The 24,335-nt window shown below is 40.9% G+C and overlaps 1 protein-coding gene across 5 annotated transcripts in view; it reads right to left on the bottom strand.

Moving 5' to 3' along the window:
- The window catches only part of ARHGAP32 (Rho GTPase activating protein 32), a 174,248-nt gene that overhangs the window by 39,256 nt on the left and 110,657 nt on the right, over positions 1–24,335 (bottom strand). For 4 of the 5 annotated variants that reach the window (XM_059676653.1, XM_059676650.1, XM_059676651.1 and 1 more), the window contains 4 exons: positions 21,180–21,317; positions 18,259–18,351; positions 15,482–15,604; positions 13,838–13,915 (listed from right to left, as the gene is read on the bottom strand). In XM_059676653.1, the coding sequence (XP_059532636.1) occupies positions 13,838–13,915; positions 15,482–15,604; positions 18,259–18,351; positions 21,180–21,317 (432 nt within the window). Of the gene's footprint in view, positions 1–13,837; positions 13,916–15,481; positions 15,605–18,258; positions 18,352–21,179; positions 21,318–24,335 lie in introns of those variants that run through there. The other variant, XM_059676655.1, reaches the window with a different exon arrangement.

The raw sequence follows: 24,335 nt of genomic DNA on the forward strand, positions 1-24,335 counted from the left end.
CAACAACAAATATATATACATATACATATACATATACATATATGCATGAAACTTTGGAGCATGAAAATATATAAAGCAATTATTAATAGACCTAAAGGGAGAAACTGTTAATGGGTAGGTCACCCACTCAGAGTCTACATGGAAACACTGGCCTTAAATGACACAGAGCAGCTGGACTTAGTAGATGTATCAGACATTTCCATCCAAAACAACAGAATGCACATTCTTCTCACGTGCACATGGGACATTCTCAAGGACAGATCATATGTTGGGACAGAAGACAAGTCTAATAAATTTAAGAAGACTAAAATCATAACAAGCATCCAGTGTGATCAAAATGGCATGAATCTAGAAATCAACTATAGGAAGGAAGCTGAAAAAAATCACAAGTGTGTAGAGATTAAACAACATGCTACAGAACAACGACTGGGTCAAAGATGAAGTAAAAAAAAAAAAAAAAACCAAACTCAAAAGATACAAAGAGCCAAATGAAAATGAAAATAAATACGACGTATTATAATTCCTGGGATGCAGCAAAAGCAGCACTACGAGGGAATTTATAGCAATACAGGCCTACTTCAAGAAACCAGGAAAATACACAAATAAAAACCTAACATTACACCTTAAGGAGGTAGAAAAAGAACAAACCCCATCACTGGCCGGTTTGGGTCAGTGGTTGGAGAGTCGGCCCGTGGACCAAAGGATAAATGTTTAACAACAGGCTCTTCAGGGAGGAAAGGCCTTGATTTATGGAGTTGGCTGGTTTGGAGCTGCCAGCCTAACACAACTGAATGCGGCGTAGGGAAGGGATGCAGGACAGCCTGAAGTGCAGTATTTTGACCATATAGTGCATGGACACGAGGTGGAAGTCATCGGCACAGATACCAGTCAAGTAGCTAGCATGTCTTTCGTATTTACTCCCTTTGTGTTTCATAATAATTCGTTTACCTGTAAATGTATGTGCTTTAATGTTTAATAACGGCTATGTTTAATAACTGTCCTACAAAATTCCTAACTATCACACCGCTGGCTCCAGCTCACCACTAATCTATTCTATTTCTAGGTCCTGCGCCTGCCCTGGAAACAGGCTGCGAGAAACTTGACAGGAATCCGCGCTCGGAGGACAAGGAGAGAGCTAAAGGGAACAGGCCATGTCCTGATTGTGCTGATCTTCGACCTCGAGGATGCACTCACATTAGAAAGAACACAGGTCCGGCTGCAAAAAAGAAGGCACTGTAAACCATTTTGGTACAACCTAGAGGAAGTGCTGGGTACGAAGCTACTGCAATAAAACAAGCCTGGAGCCTTGGGAGCAGTGGGAAGGTAAAGGGATCGCTACGTAAGGAGCAAGCCTGTGCCTAACTGTGGGCTGTCACCGACCAAAATCTAAAAAGGAATTTCAACATCGCAATGTGCTTACTGCGAAGTCTGCCAGGAATTCCTACTTTAATGGTTTATTTATCTAGTTTACAGCTAGTGAAACTTTAGGGCTGTAAGCATCACAAAGTATGTTTTTAATTAAGCTTTGTAATGTACTGCTCTTGCTTCTAGGCAGCGGTTCTCAACCTGTGGGTCGCGACCCCTTTGAGGGGTCGCCTAAGACCATCGGAAAACACATATATAATTACATATTGTTTTTGTGATTCATCCCTATGCTTTAATTATGTTCAATTTGTAACAATGAAAATACATCCTGCATATCAGATATTTACAGTACGATTCATAACAGTAGCAACATTACAGTTATGAAGTAGCAATGAAAACAATCTTATGGTTGGGGGCCACCACAACATGAGGAACTGTATTAAAGGGTCACAGCATTAGGAAGGTTGAGAACCACTGCTCCTAGGGATATGCAGGCATTTTCATCAGTGGAAAACATTTGGCTACAGAGGTTCCAAGTTCCTCATTTTCTGATGACAGCTTCCTACCCAGCCAGGTCTCTAATGTTCACATTCCATAATGAGTGAAGTTCAAGTTCAGAGACTTCCCATCCCCTGCCTTCCTGTACTCCCCCCCACCACGGTGCCTGTCTCCCTTCAGATCTCTTTGCTTTTATACCCAGGATGAACACGGTGATTGATCACTTGAAGTTTTTATAAAATCAGTACCCTTCATTTCCTGGCAATATTAACCTTCTGCGAAACCAATCTAGCAAAGCAAAACTGAGTCAGATAGAGATTGCATGCCTCTCTATTGCTGGAGAAGAATCACATCACTGAGGAGATTCAAACAGAGACACATTCATAGTCTCTCTCCTGAACATGCCGATTATGTCTCCCCACTCCCCCAGACTTTCTCAGAGAACCCCTGCTCTTTGGGGTCTCCATCCAGTCTTGATCAGCCCACAAGTTAAGGAGTCAATCAGTCTGTCTCTTAAGATTTGTAACTAAATCAGATTTTTTAAAGATATATTTTTATTGACTTCAGAGTGGAAGGAAGAGGGAGAGAGAGATAGAAACATCAATGATGAGAGTGAATCATTGATCGGCTGCCTCCTACTGGGGATTGAGCCCACAACCTGGGCATGTGCCCTTGACCGGAATCAAACCCAGGACCCTTCAGTCCACAGGTTGACACTCTATCCACTGAGCTAAACCAGATAAGGGACTGAGTCAGAATTCTTAATCATCTCCATTGAGTTGTTGTAACTAAAAAAAAAATATATATATATATATATTTTTTTTTTAAGAAAGAGGATTAGACCAAGAAGAAACAAATTCCCTCAATTCTTTACTTCCCAGTTTCTGGTTCCATTTGCTTATGGCCTAATCATTCTTGCACTGGGCTTTTTAAAGACAGTCCTATTTATACCTCCCTTGCTCCTCACTCCCCCACTCACACCCCCAAAATACCACACTGCTGCTGGTTTCTTTGCCTGATTTATACTTCTACTAAACCTTAAATGCCAGCTCCCTGATTTCCACTCCTAAAAACATTACTCTTGCAATAGAACATACATTCTTGAGACTCAGAAACAAGGTCAGGGATCAGGATATACATTTGGGAGTTGGGCGTATAGATGGCATTTTAAGCTAAGAGAGTGAGTAAGACAGTCTGGGACAAAGCGGGTAGAATGAGAAGGCAGCCCAACCCTCAACTTTCAGGTCCAGGAGAGGAGGATGCGATGCGAAAGAAGACTGAGAAGACAGGAGGAACTGTAAGAGTGTGGTGTCATGTCCAACAAGAGAAGGGCGTGTCAGGAAAAGATTAATCAAATCCTGAGGAGAGTTTAAGTAAGAGGAGTAATGAAATATCGTTTTGCAGGAAGCCAACAGAGGCCACTTGATGCAAGAGAAGAAAACACTCTCTTGATATTGTCGCTGTATAGTAACTCTTCAATTAGGGTTCGTTTAGTTCTCTTTAAGATCTGTTTTAGTTGTTCTATTCTAGGTCCTTTGTATTTCATACGACTTGTTTCATCTGCTTATCAATTTCTACAAAAGGAGTTTGCTGAGATTTTGACTGGGATCAATTTAGGGAGAAATGACACCTCGGCAATATAAAGATGCCCGACCCATACACAGGATGAATCTCTCCATTTATTTGGATACTAGAGGCCCAATGCACGAAATTCATGCAAGAGTAGGCCTTCCTTCCCCCAGCTGCTGGCACCGGCTTCCCTCCGGTACCCGGGACCTGGGCTTCCCTCAAAGCCCTGGCTTCATCTGGAAGGTCATCCAGTCTAATTAGCACATTACGCTTTTATTATTATAGATTCTTTGACTTCTCCCAGAAATGTTGTATAGTTTTCAGTAAACAGATCTTTCATTTCTTTTTTTTCAGATACATCCCTAAATATTTCATATTTTAATGCTATTATAAATGGAGTTTATATTTTCTGACTGACATTAACGCTGCTAATCTGTAACAAGATTCTCACACAGTTGTCCCCAGTATTTATATTTTAAATATATATTGTGTATTTTAAATACATAAATTACTTTCCTTTGTTCTTCATTGTATTATAGGTGAAAAATTATGCTGACTTTTTTGAAACTGTGTTTGTGGGTAGTTATTTCATTTGTACATTTATATCATTTGTGCATCTCACTTCAGAATCTTAAAGAAGGAGCTTAGAAAATACTTAGCATAACAAAGGGTTATAAAAATTGATGAGGTTAAGAACTATTGCTCTGAGCCATTTAGTAAATAGTTTTCATGAAACTGAATGTTAAACATCATTTGGCAGGATGTATTCTGATGCTATAAATTAACAAAAAGCTATCAAGGAACAAAGATATATCTATGGCAGCTGCTAATGGCACCACTAAGAAAAATAAAACCAGCAACAAGAAATATAGAAGAAAATATACATGTTTTTGTGATCCAAGGAGGGAAAAATACAAAATTGGAACTCACCAACCTTGTGTTCTGCTCCTGGCTACACCACTACCTACTGTCGTTGTGAGTCAGAACACTGTACCTAAATTCCTTTATCTCTGGAATTCTGTAATTTTTAAATGACAGTTTAGGCCCAGATGATCCACTATCTTCTGCTTTACTACAGAAACCCATGACTCACACAAGTAGACAAGTGGAAGCCACAACTGGTTCATCAACTTACTTCTATGACCTGTTCTTTACCCAGAATCCCTAGGTTTCTCAGCTCTGGCACTAAACAGCCGAGTAGCACTGGCGAGTTGTTTCACTCTTGTCTGCTTCAGTTTTCTCATCAGTAAAGCAGAGATAATAATGGTACCTCTCTCAGGGTTGTGAGAACTAAAGGCGAAAACAGAACAGCTCATCTGAGAACCGCCCGGAAAGTGTTACAAGTCACTTCTACTTGTAGTGTCACATACTTCTTCTTCCCTTGAAATTATATAACATTACAGATGAAAAATTACAGTACACGAACCCCGTCAATGAGCTGGAAAGGAAATATTCTGCTCCATTTAATTTTGAGTAATGAAAAGTGCAGCTTTGGATTCTGTACAAACAGATGATGGGTTTCATATAAATAACCAGGCAAACGGCCTTCTCCCATTAAACTACTACAAATGGGCAAGGTTTCCGAATATCTCCATTTCGCCTAAAGAATACTTTTCTGAAAACAAGTTATTTGGAACCACATTAAACTCCTGAGGTAAGAACATGTTTATTGCCCAAGAATTGCTTCTCTGAGATGTGTGCACAAAAGCACTTACAGAACAGCCTGTGGTAACTGAGAAAAAAAATAGCTGGTCCTCTACCACCCGGTGGAGAACCAGGGGAACGCGAGCTGCGTGAAATCCTGTCCATCTCTCAACGAAATGTATCCACTAGGTCCATGGTCGGCAAACTGCGGCTCACGAGCCACATGCGGCTCTTTGGCCCCTTGAGTGTGTCTCTTCCACAAAATACCACGTGCGGGAGCGCACGTACAGTGCGATTGAAACTTCGTGGCCCATGCGCAGAAGTCGGTATTTTGTGGAAGAGCCACACTCAAGGGGCCAAAGAGCCGCATGTGGCTCTCGAGCCACAGTTTGCCGACCACGGCACTAGGTGAACCTCCCAAATGCGCTGTAAGGAAGATGTTTCTGGGGGAGAAGAGAACATTTGCTAAACTGTGTTTGATTTCTTGTTTGATCTGGGCACAAGATACACAAGGGGAGGCGAGATCAGTGGTTCTCAAATTTTGCCCTTCATCTGAGGAACCTGATAAATTCAGATTCTGTCCCCACGCCCCTCACCACCCCCACCCAAGATTCTGATTAAGAATATCGAGCTGCCGAAACCGGTTTGGCTCAGTGGATAGAGCGTCAGCCTGCGGACTGAAGGGTCCCAGGTTCGATTCCGGTCAAGGGCATGTACCTGGGTTGCGGGCACATCCCCAGTGGGAGGTGTGCAGGAGGCACCTGATCGATGTTTCTCTCTCATCGATGTTTCTAACTCTCTATCCCTCTCCCTTCCTCTCTGTAAAAAATCAATAAAATATATTAAAAAAAAAAAGAATATCGAGCTGTAGCTGGGTTCTCAGATCCTTCTGATGCTTGTGGCTTCCAGAGAAAACAGACAAACCAAGACATCAGCACATTATACCTGTGTGGTGCCTTTAACCTATGAAGAGAAGGCTTCCCACACACTCACCTCCTGTTTCCAATAGGAGTCTACAGGCAGCCACAAAAGCCGATGCCATTTAGTCAAAAAAAGAAAAAAATCAAAGTGTATTTTTTGGCTAAAGTACATTATCTGATGAAACACCTCAGAAAACAAAAGATTCAATACCCTTTAAGAGACAAAAAAATAAAGGACAGATTTTCAGAATTTCAAATTACTATAGTGAATATAACACTTCCTACTCCCAGAGTTTAAGAAAAGACACGGAGTCATGGTATAATTTAAACACGGGGATGAACTAATCCTTCTGTTCCCACCGCTAAATGATGGCTTAGGCTAAAGCAACGCACAGACTAGAACTTGGCAAATGCCGATCTCTAGCATGCACAGGCTGACTCGGAGCTTACCTATAGCACAGAGTCAGCGCTGAGCCTGGAGACTGGACTGAGGAACACCTAGACCAGAATCCCATCCCACAGCCACTGAGACAGAATGGAGGGGATTAGGTCCTGGGGGTTTATATTTTAACATGTTCCCCTGGTGCGTCTTAAATACACTAAAGTTTCAGAATCTGGGGAAGGGAGAACGGAGAGAAGTATTGGTAATGGAAGAATGAAGAGGGCAGGATAGCACCTTTAGTATATTATATTAGTAAGTGCTTTTCCTTGGACCGACTTATTTGCAAATTAGGACAACAATGCAATACCACTCACTACCCAGCTATTAGAATGGCTGAAATCCCAAACCACGGACAGCTATCAAATGCTGGTGAGAAAGCCAAGCAGCAGTATCGCTATAGAGATGCAAGATGGTCCGATCCCGCTGAAAGACAGCTGGTTCTTACAGAGCTAAGCAGAGGCTTTGCATAGGATCCAGCAGCTGCACTCCTGGGTATTCACCCAAAGGAGCTGAAAACGTACAGCCACACAAAAGCCTGCACATGGGTGTTTACCTTTAGAACAGCATTCCTCATAATTGCCCCAAACTGGAAGAAACCAAGAAGTCCTTTAACAATAAACTCTGGCACATCCATAACAGTGAACATGAGAGAGTGATAAAAGAGCGAGAGAGAGAGAGAGAGAGAGAGAGCGCATCAAGCCCTAGCTCAGTGATGGCGAACCTTTTGAGCTCGGCGTGTCAGCATTTTGAAAAACCCTAACTTAACTCTGGTGCCGTGTCACATATAGAAATTTTTTGATATTTGCAACCATAGTAAAACAAAGACTTATATTTTTGGATATTTATTTTATATATTTAAATGCCATTTAACAAAGAAAAATCAACCAAAAAAATGAGTACGCGTGTCATAGGTTCACCATCACTGCCCTAGCTAGTGTGGCTCGGTTGGTTGGAGTGTCGTAACAGTACACTGAACGGTGGTGGGTTTAATTGCCGGTCAGGGCACATCGAGGTTGTGGGTTCTATTCTCAGTCAGGGTACATGCCCAGGCTGTGGGTACAATCCCTGGCCCAGGAGCGTATGGCAGGCAACTGATTGATGTTCCTCTCTCACATCGATGTTTCCCTCTCTCCCCCCTTCACTCTCTCTCTTAAGTCAATCAATCAACCATATTTTAAAAAGAGATTGGCAAACCATAAAAAGACATGAAGGAAGCTTAAATGCATTTTGCTACATTTGAAAAAGAGAGATACTGCAGAATTCCAACCACATGATGTTTTACAAAAGGCAAAACCATGCAGACAGTAACTGATCAGTGGTTTTCAGGGTCAGGAGGAGAGAGGGGTTAAGTACGTGGCGCACAGGGCATTTTGTTCAATGAATTATAAAGCAAGATGTTCATGATATGAAAAACTGTGTGTGTCTGGGGAGGTATTATATGAAACTGTGTACTATCTACTCAATTACTCTGTAAGTTTGTACTAAAATCTAAGGTCTATTATTTATTTTTTAAAATAATAATAAAGTAAAGTCACAACCCAGCCACGGCGCAGTTACCACACCTGGTCATGCCCTGACAGCAAGCCAGAAAGGAAATAAGCAACCATGTGACCGAGACAAGAGACCAAGTGGAGTCCATGTGAAATGTCAGAGCACATCAAGGTGAAGCAGACCTGCCGGTGGGGACCCCTGGGATCTGCGAGCCGAGGGCGCGCTGCGAGAGCAGCACACCTCAGTCGCCTCCACCTGGGAAGCAGCGGCCACATCCTAGCTCCCATCACTCTTTGGGGAGTGGTCTGCTCTCACTGGTCTCGATCCTCAGGAAGACCACCGGCCAGGCCACCTTAAGGCCAATCAAGCCCTGTCTCCTCCCGCACTATCTGGCTTCCTGTCTCTGTGCTTCCCCCTTGGTCTACTCACAGAGCCCAGTGTACAGAGTCCATCTGTGGGACCAGAACTGGTCAAGCTGGCCAACCAGCCCCACGGCTATTCCATGTCTGGCCAGTCCGCCTGGGGCATGTGGACATCCTGCCCTCAGAAGACATACACAAGGCTCAGCACTCAAAAGCCACCTCCTCCAGGGCCTGACAGGGAGCTTTCTGGGCTCTAAGCCTCCACTCTTCTGCGAGGTCCCAAGAAGAGCACCAGGGCCTGCCTGCCCCTTTGTACCGCATCAGAGCACAGTGCCCAGCGCCAGGAAGGCCTTCTGCCATGAATGAACAAAGGCCGGACACCAGCCTGTGAGCTCGAGGTGGACAACTTCTCGGATGCTGCGCGGCCTCCTCGGTGCTGGGACATCAGGGGGGCTGAGCACCCACTGCTTTGCAGTCCATGGTTGCTTAATCTCTGTAACATCCTAGTCTGCAGTCATGGCCAATGCCCCCAAGCTCTGCCCGCCCTCGCCAGAGGGCCAGCCTGGCTCAGGGAGGGCCCTGCTGCTTATCAAGTTTACGTGAGAGTCCCTGAGGGCCTTCACACCAGCCCCAAAGGAGACCTCAACCACCTAGCCATCCATGACTGGTTGAAACCTCTTCGTATTTTGAAGCCCCGGCCCCCAGAATCTCAGAATATATTTGAAGGCAGGGCCTTTAAAAAGGCAATTAAAGTTAAATGAGGTCATTGAGATGTGTCCATTCTAATCTGCCTGCTGTCCTTCTAAGATGAAATTAGGATACAGGGACAAAAACACCGAGTATGTGTGCACACAGAGAGAAAAAATGCATGTGAGGACAGCAAAAAGGGGACACCTGAAAGCCAAGCAGAGGGGGTTCAGAAGAAAGCGACCCTGGCAATAACCCTGACCCTTGGACCTCCAGCCTCCAGAAGGCTGAGAAAGGAAACTTGTGCTGTTTAAGTCACTCCGTCTGCAGTATGTGGTAATGATAGTCCTAGCAAGAAGATGAACCTTCGAAACAAAACAATCTCACAAAAATAAAGATGATGATTATTCGCATTCCGAACCTGTATCATCCATCTACACCAGAATATATGAAACACCAGGAATTCAGACAATTTACATTACATAAATTTTAAAAATCAAATTATCACCCTTCTAAAAGGAGTCACATAAAAAAATGTTCTTATGTAAAGAACAAATTTATCTAATAATCCCTTTAGCATATAAACTGGCTTTTTTTGTTGTTGCTTTTTTATCCTGAATAATTAACTGAAGGAGAAAACCTTGGTAACCAAGGATGGAAAGTGGAGACTGCACAGAGACTGGTAGGAAGGGAGGAGGCGCAAAAGGTCTGGCCAGGCTCCCACAGACAGCAACTGACGTTCTGAAGAACTATGTCAGCTGTGGGGGTTGCCACTGAGAACTCTGGGTCTAAGCCCCAAGCCGGGGCCCCCAGCAGAGAGCACCAGAACTGAGAAAGGTGCCACATAACACCTGGCTATCAAAAGCTGCAGAGTTACTGTCTGTCAGGGATAGATGGCTGGATATGCAGTCACCCTCTCCAAGGGCCAACACACAAAATTTCGTGTGCTGCCACACCTTGGGCTGTGACTGGAGATATGTGAACAGAGGCCAGGGTTGGGGCTCTAGGCTTAGATCTTGTAAGGTAGGCACCCCAGTTTCCTGTGCTGAGTCATTCCCTCACCCTGCGGAGGTCATCTTTCCAGGCAGACCTCTGCTATCCAGGAGGTTTTTGCCTGGGAGGAAGACAGTTGACCCACCTTATTGGGAAACCTCTGGCTACACCTGTGGATGATTGCCTGAGGGAAGCATAAATCCAATCAGTCTGCAGGCAGAGGCAGATCTCTGGAGGCTTTGAGTCTTTACCAGATCTAATTAGTCAGAAACAGATAACTGTCTTTCATTAGAGATTGGGAGGCATAGCAGATCTACCTATTACATAGTCACAAACCCAAACAGGCTCCAAAATGGGGAGACCAAAAAACAACCCCCAAATGAAAGAACAAGATAGTTCTCCAGAAGAAGAGATGAATGAAATGGAGATAAGAAGTTTATCTGACATAGTGTTCAGAATAATGATGGTAAAGATGCTCAACAGCACGAGAAAACATACAGTAACTATGAAAAAAAGAACAGTCAGAAATAAAGAATGGCACAGCACTAAGAACACATTGGAAGGAATACACAGCAGATTAGGGTAAGCTGAGAATCAAATCAGTAAATTAGAAGACAAGGTTGGAAAAAATCACTCAATCAGAGAACCAAAAAGAAAAAAAAAACTATCAAAAAACAGGAGAACAGCTTAAGGGAGCTGCGGTTCAACATGAAAGGTAACAATATCCTCATAATAGATGTGACAGAAGGGGAAGAAAGTTAAGGAGGGATGGCGAACATGTCTGAAGAAATAATGGCAGAAAACTTCCTAACCTGGTGAAGGAAAAAGTCACCCAAGTTCAGGAAGCACAGAAATCCCCAAGCAAGAAGAACACAAACAGGCCCATGCCCAGACATATCATAATAAAAATGCCAAAAATTAAAGACAGAGAGAATCTTAAAGTCAGCAAGAGAAAAGCAATTTGTTTCCTACAAAGGAGCTCCCATAAGGCTGTCAGCTGATTTCTCATCAGAAACTCTATAGGCCAGAAGAGAATAGCTCAAGGTAATGAAAAGCAAGGATCTGGAACCAATATTACTATATCCAGCAAGGCTATCATTCAAAATAGGTGGTGAAATAAAGAGCTTTCCAGACCAAAAAAAAAAAAAAAAAAAAAAAAAAGGCTAAAGGAGTTTATCACCACACCAAGCCAGAATTGCAAGAAATGGTAAAGGGACTGCTGTAATGAGAAGAAGAAATAGAGAGAAACCTTTAACTGGCTTTTTAAAAAGCAATGCTTTTATTGATTTTTTAGAGATATAGATAGAAACACCAATGAGCAAGAAACATTGATTGACTGCCTCCTGCAAGGACCCAACGGGGGATGAAGCCCGAAACCTGAAACTCTGGCACGTGCCCTGACTGGGAATCAAACTGTCTACCTCTTGGTGCGTGGGTCGATGCTCTTGGTGCATGGGTCGATGCTCAACCACTTAACCACACAGGCTGGGCTTAACTGGCTTTTAAAAGTCCAAATTATAAAATAGCCTTTGATATAATATATCCACCACAAAAAAATAAGGAGTACTAGTAACCTACCAGGTAAACTAGTGGTTTTCCAGCAGTGTTACCTGTACACACTCCACGGAGGCCCCTCTGGGATGTCGCAGGAGGTCTGAGAGAGGTCAACCAGGCATGTTCCATGGGGCACGAGGCCCAGGGTGCCTGACCAAACTAACCAGGGTAGCTCCCCTGTTACATGTTCTCACAGTGAGGTTCAATGTAAGTTCTGTTGGATTAAAAGTTCCTCTGTTGTGTTTTGTTTTGTTTTTTATTATGAAAACCAGTGGACTAAGCCATTATTCCAGTTATTTCAAACTTAAAACTCAGGATAGTAAAGGGATCTGATCTATAATTATCATATACAGAGGTCCTGGAATAACATGGCTTCATTCAATGTCACTTCATTTAGTCATAACGTTGATGAGATGCCGTAGGAACACAACTGTTTCTATCAATTAGCCTGTGGTCAAACAAGCTTTATTATATCGTTTCGATTAAAGTCCCAGGACCTATTGACCATGGGAAGTGAGAACTGACCCTATACGGAGTAAATTACGATTCTCTCCCTCTCTCAACAGAATATCTGAGAGGAGATCAGCATCTACTCACAAGTTTACCTAACAAGAGTCAACACTGTCACAAGTAACCTGAAGAGGAGTTTTTCCGGATACAAGGTACTAGTCATCATGTAAAAATGTAGCCTCTGGTAACGGCAGTTTCCACCAGCAACCTGAATGTTTTGCAGCCCACAGTTGCTTAATCTTTGTAACATCCCTGTTGGCTACAAAGAAAAGATGTTTCCCCCTAACCGGTTTTGCTCAGTGGATAGAGCGTCATCGGACTGCGGACTGAAGGGTCCCAGGTTCAATTCCAGTCAAGGGCATGTACCTTGGTTGCAGGCACATCCCCAGTGGGGGGGTGTGCAGGAGACGGCTGATCGATGTTTCTCTCTCATCGACGTTTCTAACTCTCTATCCCTCTCCCTTCCTCTCTGTAAAAAAATCAATAAAATATATTTGAAAAAAGAAAAAAGAAAAGATGTTTCTTCTCTAGAGCAGGAAAGTGAGGTGGAGAAGATCAAGAACAGGAGAGTCAGTGTAGAAATCACCCTCATGCTCTTCAGGCGATGCGACTCAGCAGCCCCGATTTGAGTCCCTAGTCCAGAGGTGGGGAACGTCTGGCCCACAGGCCGTATTAGGCCCACAAAATCCTTTGGTCGCACCCTGCCAAGGCATTAGGGGTGAGTTAATTAAATGTTTGACCAAATAGAGCCGGCTAATTTTTAAGCTGATAGTTTTGTATGGCCCGCAAATGATGTTACAAATATCCAAGTGGCCCTTGGCAGATAAAGGTCCTCCATCACTTACTTACTGATCTGGCATCTTAGCTGCTTATTAATCCTCTCAAAACTGTATCCTCTCCATAAAATGGGGGATAGCAACTGCCATGAAGTTCTTCAAAGATTAAAGAAAACGTGTATGAAGACCCTCGCAATACTGTGCACATAACCGATGCTTTAACACGTGTCTTCCCACGCACACCCCCCTGCAATAAACCATAGCAAGATGCACTTACAAATGGACTACTGTTCAGGAACAGCAAGGAAGAGTGGATTCGTTCCTTAAAGTACTAGATTCCTTTTTTAAATGAAGTTTTGACATTTAAGACCTGTCCCTGGTTTTATGGGCGCTCCACAGCCCAAATCACAGGCATACTCCAACATGATCTAAACAGGTAAGACTCCCCTTTCCAAGACCAATCAGGATGAAAAAACAGCATTTGTAATATTAAAAAACACCGTTCGTTATCAATTACAAATCAATTCTTAAAGCTTAGAAACCCTGTATTTATTTTAAATAATTTGTTTTGGCAATAAACTAATTTTTAACGAGTTATTTTATTCTAATTTCTTTTTAAAAAACTTAGTTTGTTTAGGCAATAAACTAATTTGTGTGACTCTAAATAAAACAGTTAGGGAGATAAATCTGTACCTAGCATAGCCTCATGGAAACCATGATTTAAAAACAATATTAGAAGCAATATAGAGTCACAGGCCTGATACTCGCAAAGTGATCGTCAGGCCTGTGATTCTGCTCGCACTTCGGCTATATCACCATTTGGGAAAGGAGGAGGCAGTAAAAATAACCACATTAGTAACTGGAAAAGAAAACCCAGGTCTAGCATCAGCTACATTTTTCTACCCCTGCACGCAGAATTCTGACGGTAAAGTCTATTGCCAATACACGCTGTAAACCAAAATATTACCGAAGAACCAAGAAAAACTGCTCTTTCACCTTTTCCACACCCGATTCTCCACTGCCTACCTGGAATCCGTGCTTGCCTCTCCACCACGTGCTTAACACTTTCGGGGGCATGTCGATCACAGAAACGATGTCGCCCACCTAGGAGAATAAAACATAAGGGAAATGCGTTCAGTCAAATTTTAAACCAACTGTTAGGTCTCGAATTTAACCTGAACTGGAACGCAAAGGTAAAAGCACTATCTTCCTCTCTGGCTAGTTTTTCTGAAAAACCATACTATCTCTTTCTGTAAAGAATTTAATAATAACTTTAACCATCTGTTAAGGAGAGGGCTACAAAAAGTAACGCAGAACAAAGACTGGGATAAAAAAAAAAAAAAAAGACTGGGATTAGGCATCACCGGAGCAGTGACTGCAGGAAGCCAGCTTGACGGCGTAAGGTTTTTGAAGGCTTAGGCGTCACCCCATCAGCTGTTACAATCCTCTCTTACTGCTGCTACTGAAAGTGACCGAATTCACTTATAAAAGGCAGATATTCTCACAGTTAGAGCAACAGCAGCTTCTGTTAATACACAATGAGCGAGCGCTTGCCACGTGCCAGGCACTGTGCTGAGCACTTGGCATCATCTTACTTAATCATCGGAGACAGGCCCAAGATGTGTACAATTCCTGGGTTATTCTTAGTAAAATTTGGAAAACTACACTTCTTTCCATAGAAGGTATAATAGCTTATCCCCTCACTCAAAAAAAACCAAAAAACAAACAACAAAAAAAACTAGTGAGTTTGCACAAACTTTTACAAAATCATTAATATAAAATGGCAATCATCATTTTTAATAACGTATTTAATGGAAGTTACCTTCTTCGATCAAAGCAAGTGATGCTCCCTGTGACAGAGCAAAGTTAAGTACTGCGCAGCAATGTTACAAATGTGTCTCATGTTGCTTTAGGAATTTTTCTTTGTGTATCCACAATGAATATTTTAAGTCAGGGAAGAGTCACCTTTACAAAGCCACGTTTGCTAACTGACTTGGCATCTTTCAAGATCTACATTGCTCTGGGTCTAGAACCTAAAAATTAAGTTTGAGAACAGTTCAGATGCTATACAGTAAAAATTTATATTGACTTTCCTTAAACTGAATACTGTTAGCATTTTGGTTTTTCTCTCTCATCTGCCGATATTAAAGGAAGAAATTACTTCCCCTCCTTTTGCATCTGAAAGCAGGAAATGTTCATTTCTCTTCTCACACATCATTAGCTCAGTCTTTGAACAAACAATGAGAAGAAAGAAGTATCACTGGGTATCATTTTTGAGGTACTGAAAACATAAAGTAAGAAGAAAAGACCGAGACCTGGCTTTCAAGAAGCTAACAGAGCCCAACAGGAAAACAGTTACGAGTGAATGGAATTAAGTGACACTTGGTGATGAACCAGGCGAAGGGTTCAGAATGGCATTCAATCCACACTTGGGGTGGAGATGTATTTGCATGGAGTAGGGGAAGGAGAGCAGGAATGACGGCCTAGAGAAATGGGAGACACTAAAGTTGAAATTTTTAAAGATGAATACAGTCATTTCAGTGAACATAAATGGCAGGCCAAGAGAAACGATAATGGGGTACGAAAAACCTGGTGCTTCTCATTAAAAAATGATTAACACGGTTAAGGAGGAGGCCGAGCTAACCCAGAGCAGCAACTTTAGGCGTTTACCTCTAAGGTCAGTTCATCAGGCGCCCGAGCAGTGTACCTCTTGATCACATGGGCTGCACCGACAGCAGGCGTGTTGATGGACGATTCTTCATGGACTAGAAGGTGATTGCCCTTGTTATCAATCTACAACAAAAACAAGTGCTATGAGATGGTTAAAGACATGAGACTTGCAAAAGTTTCTCTGACATTCCATTTGACTTAGGGAGACTATAACCCAAAGAATCTTTTAAAGAAAACGTATTATCATTTACTGAATACTTAATGTATGATAGTCATTGTGCTTTTCATATGACATTATGATTTAACAATCCTCATCACTCCAAAAGATACTAATCTTCATTCTCCTTATTTAAAGACGAAGATGCTAAAGCTAAACGAGGTCATGTAACTTGCAACAGATTAAATCATTTGTCCAAGATCACACAGACAATAGTGAAAGAGCCAAGATCTCAATACAAGCTGACATGGCTCTAAGTTCTGCAGTCTTTCTACTTTCCATCCTGCCTTCCAGTTTCCAATGGGAAAAGAATAATGTAACTTAAGAAAAAATATCTAACATATTTACTGGATATTGTATCACCCAAGACTTCTTTTTTTTTTTTCTATTTTGTTTATTCTGCTTTTTAGATTCTACATGTAAGGGAATTCATGTATTTGTCTTTCTCTGCCTGAGTTATTTCACATACCATAATAATTCTAGGTTCATCCATGTTGTCACAAATGGCAAGATTTTGTTCTTTTTATGGCTCAGTAACATTCCACTGTATACATACCAATTGACTAGCGATGGATCCTTAAGTTGCTTCCAAATCTTGGCTATTATAAATAATTCTGTAATGAACATAAGGGTGCATATATCTTTTCCAATTTGTGTTAGGAATTTCGAGGTCATACTTTTAATTTAATTGCAAAGTAATATTTTTAATTTTCCAAGGAACCTCCATACTGTTTTCCATAGTGGCTGCCAACAATGTAAAATTCTATCAACAGTGAGAAGGGGTTCCCTTTTCTCAACGTCCTTGCCAACACTTGTTGTTTCTTGATTTATCTATGATAGCCATTCTCACAGGTGTGAGGTGATATCTCATGGTTTTAATTTGCCATTTCCCTAATGATTAGGAATGCTGAGCATCTTTTCATATGTCTACTGGCCATTGTCTGTCTTTAGAGAAATGTCTATTCAGGTCCTCTGCCCATTTTTTAATTAGGGCGGTTTTTTTGTATGTGTTGTTTTCTTTTGGGGGGGGTTAACTTGTAGAATTCCTGATATATTTTGGATATAATGTGTTGTGTGGTAAGCAAATATATTCTTGCCACTCAGTGGGTTGTCTTTTCACTTTGTTGATTACTTACTTCCCTGTGCAAAACTTTTTAGTTTGATATAGACCCATTTGTTTTTTCTATCGTTTCCCTCACATAACCAAAAACATATTGCTAAGAGCAATGACAAAAATGTTTACTGCCTATGTTTTCTTCTATGAGTTTTATGGTTTTAGGTCTTACATTTAAGTATTTAATCCATTTGAGTTTATTCTTCCATATGGTGTAAGAAAGACGTCCTTCCTTCCTTTCTTTCCGTCCTTCCCTTCCTTCCTTCCTTCCTTCCCTCCTTCCTTCCTTCCTTCCTTCCTCCCTTCCTTTCTTTTTTTGCATCTATCTATCCAGTTTTCCCTGTACCATTTATTGAAGAGACTGTCTTTACCCCATTGTATATTCTTGCCTCCTTTATCATGGATTAGTTGACCACCCAGACATGGGTTCATTTCCAGGACCTCTATTTCATTCCACTGATCTATGTACCGCTCTTTATACCAATAATAATGCCATTTTTATTATGATGGCTTTGTAGTATAATTTGATGTCAGGTAGTGTATTACCTCCAACTTTGTTATTCTTTCTCAATGTTGCTTTCGCTATCCCAGGTCTTTCTGGGTCCATATAAGTTTTAGGGTTATTTTTTCTAATTCTATGGACAGTGCCATTGGTATTTTGAGAGGGATTGCATTGAATCTATAGATTGCTTTGGGTAGTGTGGACATTTTAACAATGGTAATTCTTCCTATCCATGAGCATAGTATGTGCTTCCAAATATTTGTATCTTCTTGAATTTCTTTCTTCGATGTCTTAGGCACTGATACCCTGGGCTAGGGAGTCCAGTGTAAGGCTGGGACCACTGCTCCTAGGGGGAGACCTGCACAGCTGAGATATCCCTCCCAGTTCTTAAATGCCACACCCAGGTGCGGACTTGCCTGATCTACATCTCCACCCTTCCCACCAGTCTCAATATGGCTTCTTTTAGATATCCTTAGTTATGGAAATTCTTTCCAGCTAGTCTTCAAGTGGTTTTCAAGGATGGCTGTTCTAGAATTCAGCTGTCATTCTTGTGGCCATGTGAGAAGGTGAGCACAGAGTTTTCCAGAAGGCACTCAAGACTTCTTCTTAAATCAGATCCTTTAAAAGGCTAGTTGTCGCTTGCTCATAAATAACTGGAAAATATTCTCAATTACTAAGTCAACTGAAAATAGATACACACCTTTCTAAATGTATACATTAATATATTAAGCACCAAAATAGTATTAAAATAAGTTGCCTGGATTAGCAAAGAAAGATTTCAGATGAAAAATATTTGTGTCACATCTATATCCTTCTAGAAGATAGAACAGACACCATTTCTTTGATTCCTAAAATTTAAATAGCTATCAAAATTAAACTATTATTAAATTTCTTACATAGATACTTTAAAAATAAACCTTAATAAGAGGTGAATTAGATAATACCTCCATCCAAGTAAGGGCAGGTCCACAGTTGATCTTGTTGCCGGCGATAGCTGAAAGGCGGGACAGGTAAGCCATAAGCATCTGAGTGACGGACTGAAAGGAAAGAGAAGATTCCGTGGTAACTCAGATACTACTCTCTGTCAGAGGAACTGTTGCAAATTGGTTGTTTTGAGGGAAAAGGCAACTCTACAGATTTCTTGGCATTTCCATAGTTACAGAGGATTCTTCCCAGAGAAACAGTTCCATGAACTGGAACTACAGGCACATACATAGTAATTCCCTGTAATGCACAGAACTTTGGCTTTTAACCCCTCATCATCAGGGGACAGATTATTTTATAGCTACTGATTTTATTGCTTTTTCTTTCTACTTTTGTGTTGAAAATGTAAACGATGATAGCAGAGACAGACTAGGCTCTGCCCAGCTTCTCCCACGTACTCTGAAGCTCTTTCTCTGTAATATCCCAGCTACGGCAGGACAGCCATGTTCATACATGGTCCTACACCGAGGGCCAGCCGATTGGTCCAGGAATGTGACACCACACAAACAGGCCTAGCAAGAGTGACTGTAGGAATCAGGAATTAGGATACAAAATTTCAGCTCAGTCTGGCTGCTGTCTTAGCTTAGACAAAAACCTGGGACCCACTGGTGGTGACCATGTTCTGAGACAGTATGAGAGAGAAAAATGTAGCACACAGACAGAGATGGGAATGGGGATGGAGACGCCCAGGTTTTCTATGACACGAAGGAACCGGTGGCTCTAAGATGTTCCCGAGGCTCTGCTGTAGGGCCAGTTCCCACATGACTGATGATGTTGCTACCTTACCTCCATCCTTACCTCTAACACGTGAAGCGCCCTGTCAGGCACCGGTGACTGACACTATACTCTCCGTCCCGAAGACAAAACAGGCTGGGCGCTTAACGTGTTAACTGCCTTGGAATTAATTACGGAATTGAAATGGCTTCCCCTCAGGACTTGGATGAGGTTTGGTACTGTTTCCAAGCATCCACTGCAGCCGCTGAGGAGTCCAATGCTGATCCAATTCTTGTTCTTTTGAGAACATCTGTGTTTTGCTTTCTAGGAGCTTTTCTGGTTTTCTCTTTGTTTAGGCATTTTCCAGTTTCACTACATGTTTCTAGAAGTGTGTCTTTCCCCTCATTATATCAGCACTTAACGGGACCATTTAATCTGAAAACATGCCTTTTTAGCTTTAGGGGATTTTCTTATATTAATTTTTAGTTACTCCCAATGAGAGGGAAGTAAGGACTTCTCCATGTTTTCAGACTATTCTCTTACATTTTATTCCTTTTGGGCTGTATTCTCATAAAGTTTGATCTGTCAGCTCACTAATTCTCTCTTCATCTGTGTCAATGTTGTGTGTAGTTCAGCTATTCAGGTTTGTTATTATTAAAACTAATTTAAATGACTGTATGTTCATTTCTAAGTTCTCTATTTTATTTTTATCAAATTCTTCTCTCATTCCATGAATGTGATTGCTTCACTTTCTCCCTGAGTGTAATAATCATGCTCCTCAGAGCACGCTGTTCGCCCCTCTCAGTTATTTTGTTTACAGTCATGCACCTCTTAACTGATGGGGACATGTTCTGAGAAATGCATCCTTAGGCGATTTCATCATAGAGTGCACTTACACAAACCTAGACGGTACAGCCTATGGCTCTTAGGCTACAAACCTGCACAGCATGCTATGTACAAAACAACGTGAGATTAAATCAAGCCCAAGAGAAAATGATGCAATCAAGAGACACAATAAATATGAGATGAGTGAGACTGCTGCCGGATGACACGGCATACTGTTTTATAGCAAACTTTTCTTTTAAGTAAAAAGAGTTCACTATAAAACAACAATAAAAAGCATATTATGATAAACCAGCAACATGTTTATTATCAGTAAGTATTATGTACTGTACATAACTGTACATGCTATACTTTTACTTTTATTTTTTATATGTCTTTTTATTAATTTCAGAAAGAGGAAGGGAGAGGGAGAAAGACAGAAACATCAATGATGAGAGAGAATCATTGATCGGCTGCCTCCTGTACACCCCCTACTGGGGATCGAGCCTACAACCCGGGCATGTGCCCTGACCAGGAATCGAACTGTGACCTGCCAGCTGGGCATGTAGGTGCTGTACTTTTATGTGACGGGCAGCACAGCAGGTTTGTTCACACCTGTATTGCCACAAACATTTGAGTAATGCATTGCACTCTGATGTTATGACAGCTATGTCGCTAGGCCATAGAAAATTTCAGCTCCATTATAATCTTATGGGACCTCTGTCACATATGCTGTCCATTGTTGACCAACTGTTATCATGCAGCTCATAATGTAACACTATTTTTACCTATAAAATTTCTAGTTTATCTGTCTTCTTGTCCATGTATTTTATGCTATATTTTTTGCCCTCATAAGTCTTACCCCATGTACTTTCAAACATTCCTCACAATTTTTTATTCCTGATGTCATAAAAAAAATCTCTTCCCTTTAAAAATATTTCTTTCACTCTTTTATATTTTCACTAGAAATACTTGGCAGGTGTGCAGATGGATGCAAAGACATAGCCGGCCATCAAAACTAAGCAAACAGGATTGTTTTAATATGCATTTATTTGATTATTGCTAAAGTCAATTTCTTTCCATATTTTTGCTTCCATGTTTTATATTCTCTTTGGAGAATGGTCTACTCATTTATATAGTACAATCTGAGGTTGTTTGTTTGTTTGTTTGTTTGTTCGTTATAAAATTATACATTGAATCTACTTTACTAAACTTCTTACCCAACATTGCTAATTTTTCATTCATGAAACAATTAAATAATCCCAGGAATCATCCTGAGTGTTCAATCTAAGCTTTTGTTTAGTATGCAAGCAAAAATGTCTGCTAATTTAGGTGGAGTAATTACCTCTGGACTGTCCTTCAGGGCATCGGAACGGGGAAGCTCTGAGAGCTGGGAGAACCTTCTGTCATAAATACAGAGATGAAGATGCTTGTCAAGTACTCGAAAATCTTCGTAACTTCTTTTGACAATCCAACTTTTGCCCTATGGGTAAGAAAAAAAGGCTCCTATAATTAGTCTCTATTATGAACCAAACCTTATTCTAAAATGGTATTTCATTCAGAGGATTTTAAATTTAATAATGGAAAGCTTCTATTAACTTGATAATAAGTAGTTAAACTCCAAAACAATGTAGTGAGTTACATGACAAGATCAAGAATAAAGCCAAGGTGTTCCCTTTTACCAATGCTTTTCAACATTGTACTGTAATTACTAGCTAATGCAGTAAGGCAAGAAAATAAAAGATACAAATTGGGAAGGAAAAAATAAAACTGCCTTTGTACACATTATGGCATGATTGTCTAGGTAAAATATGCAAAACAAAATTGACAAAAGAACTCCCGAAATAAGTGATTATAGTAAAACAGTAAAATTCAAGGATACTATACAAAAGCCAATTGCTTTCATATATACCAGCAATGATTAAGTGGAATTTTAAATTAAAAACACAATACCGTTTACATAAGCATCCCTCTCAAATGAAATACTTAGGTATAAATCTAACAGAAAGTGTCCAATATAAGATCTATATGAGGAAAACTTCAAACCTCTAGTGAAAGAAATAAAAGATAAATAAATGGAGAGATAGACCATTTTCATGGGAAGACTCAATATTGTCAAGATATCAGTTCTTCACAACCTGATTTATACATTCACAATGCTATAACAATAAAAACCCCAGCAAGTTATTTTTGTGGATGTCAACAAACTGATTCTAAATTTTATCTGAAGAGGCAAAAGACCAGAATAGCTAACAGGATGTTGAAGCAAAGCTAGAGGACTGACACTATTCTACTTCAGGATTTTCTGTAAAATGTGATATTGATAAAGGAATAGACAAACACAATGGAACAAAATAGGCAGCCCAGAAACAGACCCACCTAAACACAGTCAACTGATCTTTGACAAAGGAGTAAGGTCATACAATGGAGAAAAGACAGTCTTTTAAACAAATGGTGCTGCAACAATTGGACATCCAAACACAAAGACAAATGAATATAGACATAGACTTGACACCTATCACAAACACTAACTCAAAATGGATCACAGACCTTAGTGTAAAATGCAAAACAATAAAACTCCTGGAAGGTAATACAGAATAAAATATAGATGATCTTGGGTTTGGTGATGACTCTTCAGATACAATATCAAAGGCACAATCCATAAAAAAAAGAATTGATAAGCTAGACCTCACTGAAATTAGTATTTCCCACTCTGTCAAAGGCACTGTCAAAAAAATAAAAAATAAAAAGACAAGCCACAGATTTGGAGAAAATATTCACAAAAGACATACCCGGTAAGTATCCAAAATATTGAAAGAACTCTTAAAAATCAAAGATAAGAAAACAAACAACTGACTCAAAAATGAGTCAAAGACCTTTACAGACATTTCACCAAAAAGATAAACAAGTGACAAATAAGCATATGAAGAGTTGCTCCGCACCACGTCATCAGAGAAATGCAGATGAAAACAGGGACACACCACTGTACACGTATCGGAATGACAAAAATCCAGAGCACTGATAACACCGAAGCCGGCCAGGATGTGAAGCAACAGGGACTTTCTTTCATTGCTGAAATGGCATAGCCACTTTGGAAGACAGTTTGTCATTTTCTTACAAAATTAAACATATTCTCATCATCAGGTCCAACAACTGCACTCCTTGGTGTTTACCTAAATGAGCTGAAAAGTTATGTCCTGTCCACACAAAAAACCTGCAAATGAGTATTTATAGCAGCTTTAATTATAATTGCCAAAACTTGGAAGCGATGGTCAGCTGGTGAAAGGATAAATAAACTGTGGTACATCCAGACAATGGGATGTTATTCAGCAATAAAAAGAAGTAAGCTATGAAGCTATGAAAAATAAATAAATAAATAAATAAATAAATAAAGGAAATTTAAAATGCATACTACTAAGCAAAAGAAGCCAACCCAAAAAAGCTACATTTTGTATGATCCCAACCATTGGACACTCTGGAAAAGTCAAAACGATGGAGACAATAAAAAGATCAGTGGTTACCAAGAGTTCCTGGGAAGTGAGAGATGAACAGGCGGAGCACAGATGATTGTTAGGGGAGAGAAACTATTGTGTGTGACACTGTAAAGGTGGCTCCATGTCACTATAAATGGATGCAAACCCATAGGATGTACAGCACCCTGAGTGAGCTCTTGATGACAACGGTATGTCAATGCAGGTTCATCGGTTGTAACAAATGTGCCACGTTGGCAGGGGATGCCCATAGTGGAGGAGGCTGTGCCTATGAGGAAACAAGGGGTGAGGGAAACCTGTACTTTCCACTCACTTTTGCTGGGAACCTAAAACGGCTCCACAAAATAAAGTTCATGGATTTTTAAAAGGTAATCCTGTTCTCTGTCATCTAAGCAGTCTTGTTCACAGAAATCAATATCAACAATCAACCACATGAATGCAGGAACCTTCACAGTCTCAGCAAGTAAATGATGGAGATTGGGGTTGGGTAGAGGAGGGCAAAGCGTGGGAAATGGGAGACAGCTATAATACTGTCAACAATATATATAAATATATTTAAAAAAAATAAAAACTGGGAAGGAACTAGACCCAGCTAGTGCTCAATGGGAAGAGTTAGGGGCTGATGGAAGCTCAGTGCCCTGGGCAGGAAGAAAGTAGTGTCTCCTGGGAACTGGGTGAAGTTCGTGAGACCCAGCAGAGGAGAGAAAGCTGTCAAGACATGATGGAGAAGAGACAGGCAAGTCAAGGGTGCAAGGTCCTCCCAGGCCTTGCCAAGCAGTGGTTTCAGTTTCTAAATACAGTCAAAACCTATTGTAGCGCTTTAATCACTGAAGGAACACATTTCAGTGTACACTTTACATCATTTTGGCAGTTTAGTGGGTTATATTCGATTCCAGGGCGCAAACACTCATGCTATCACAATGGCTCAGCAAGAGGGAGTGGCTTGTGCTGGCTTGGTAATATCAGAGAGAGAGAGAGAGAGAGAGAGAGAGAGAGAGAGAGAGAGAGAG

This window comes from Myotis daubentonii, chromosome 19 (assembly GCF_963259705.1).
Source record: "Myotis daubentonii chromosome 19, mMyoDau2.1, whole genome shotgun sequence".
NCBI classification, from domain to species: domain Eukaryota; kingdom Metazoa; phylum Chordata; class Mammalia; order Chiroptera; family Vespertilionidae; genus Myotis; species Myotis daubentonii.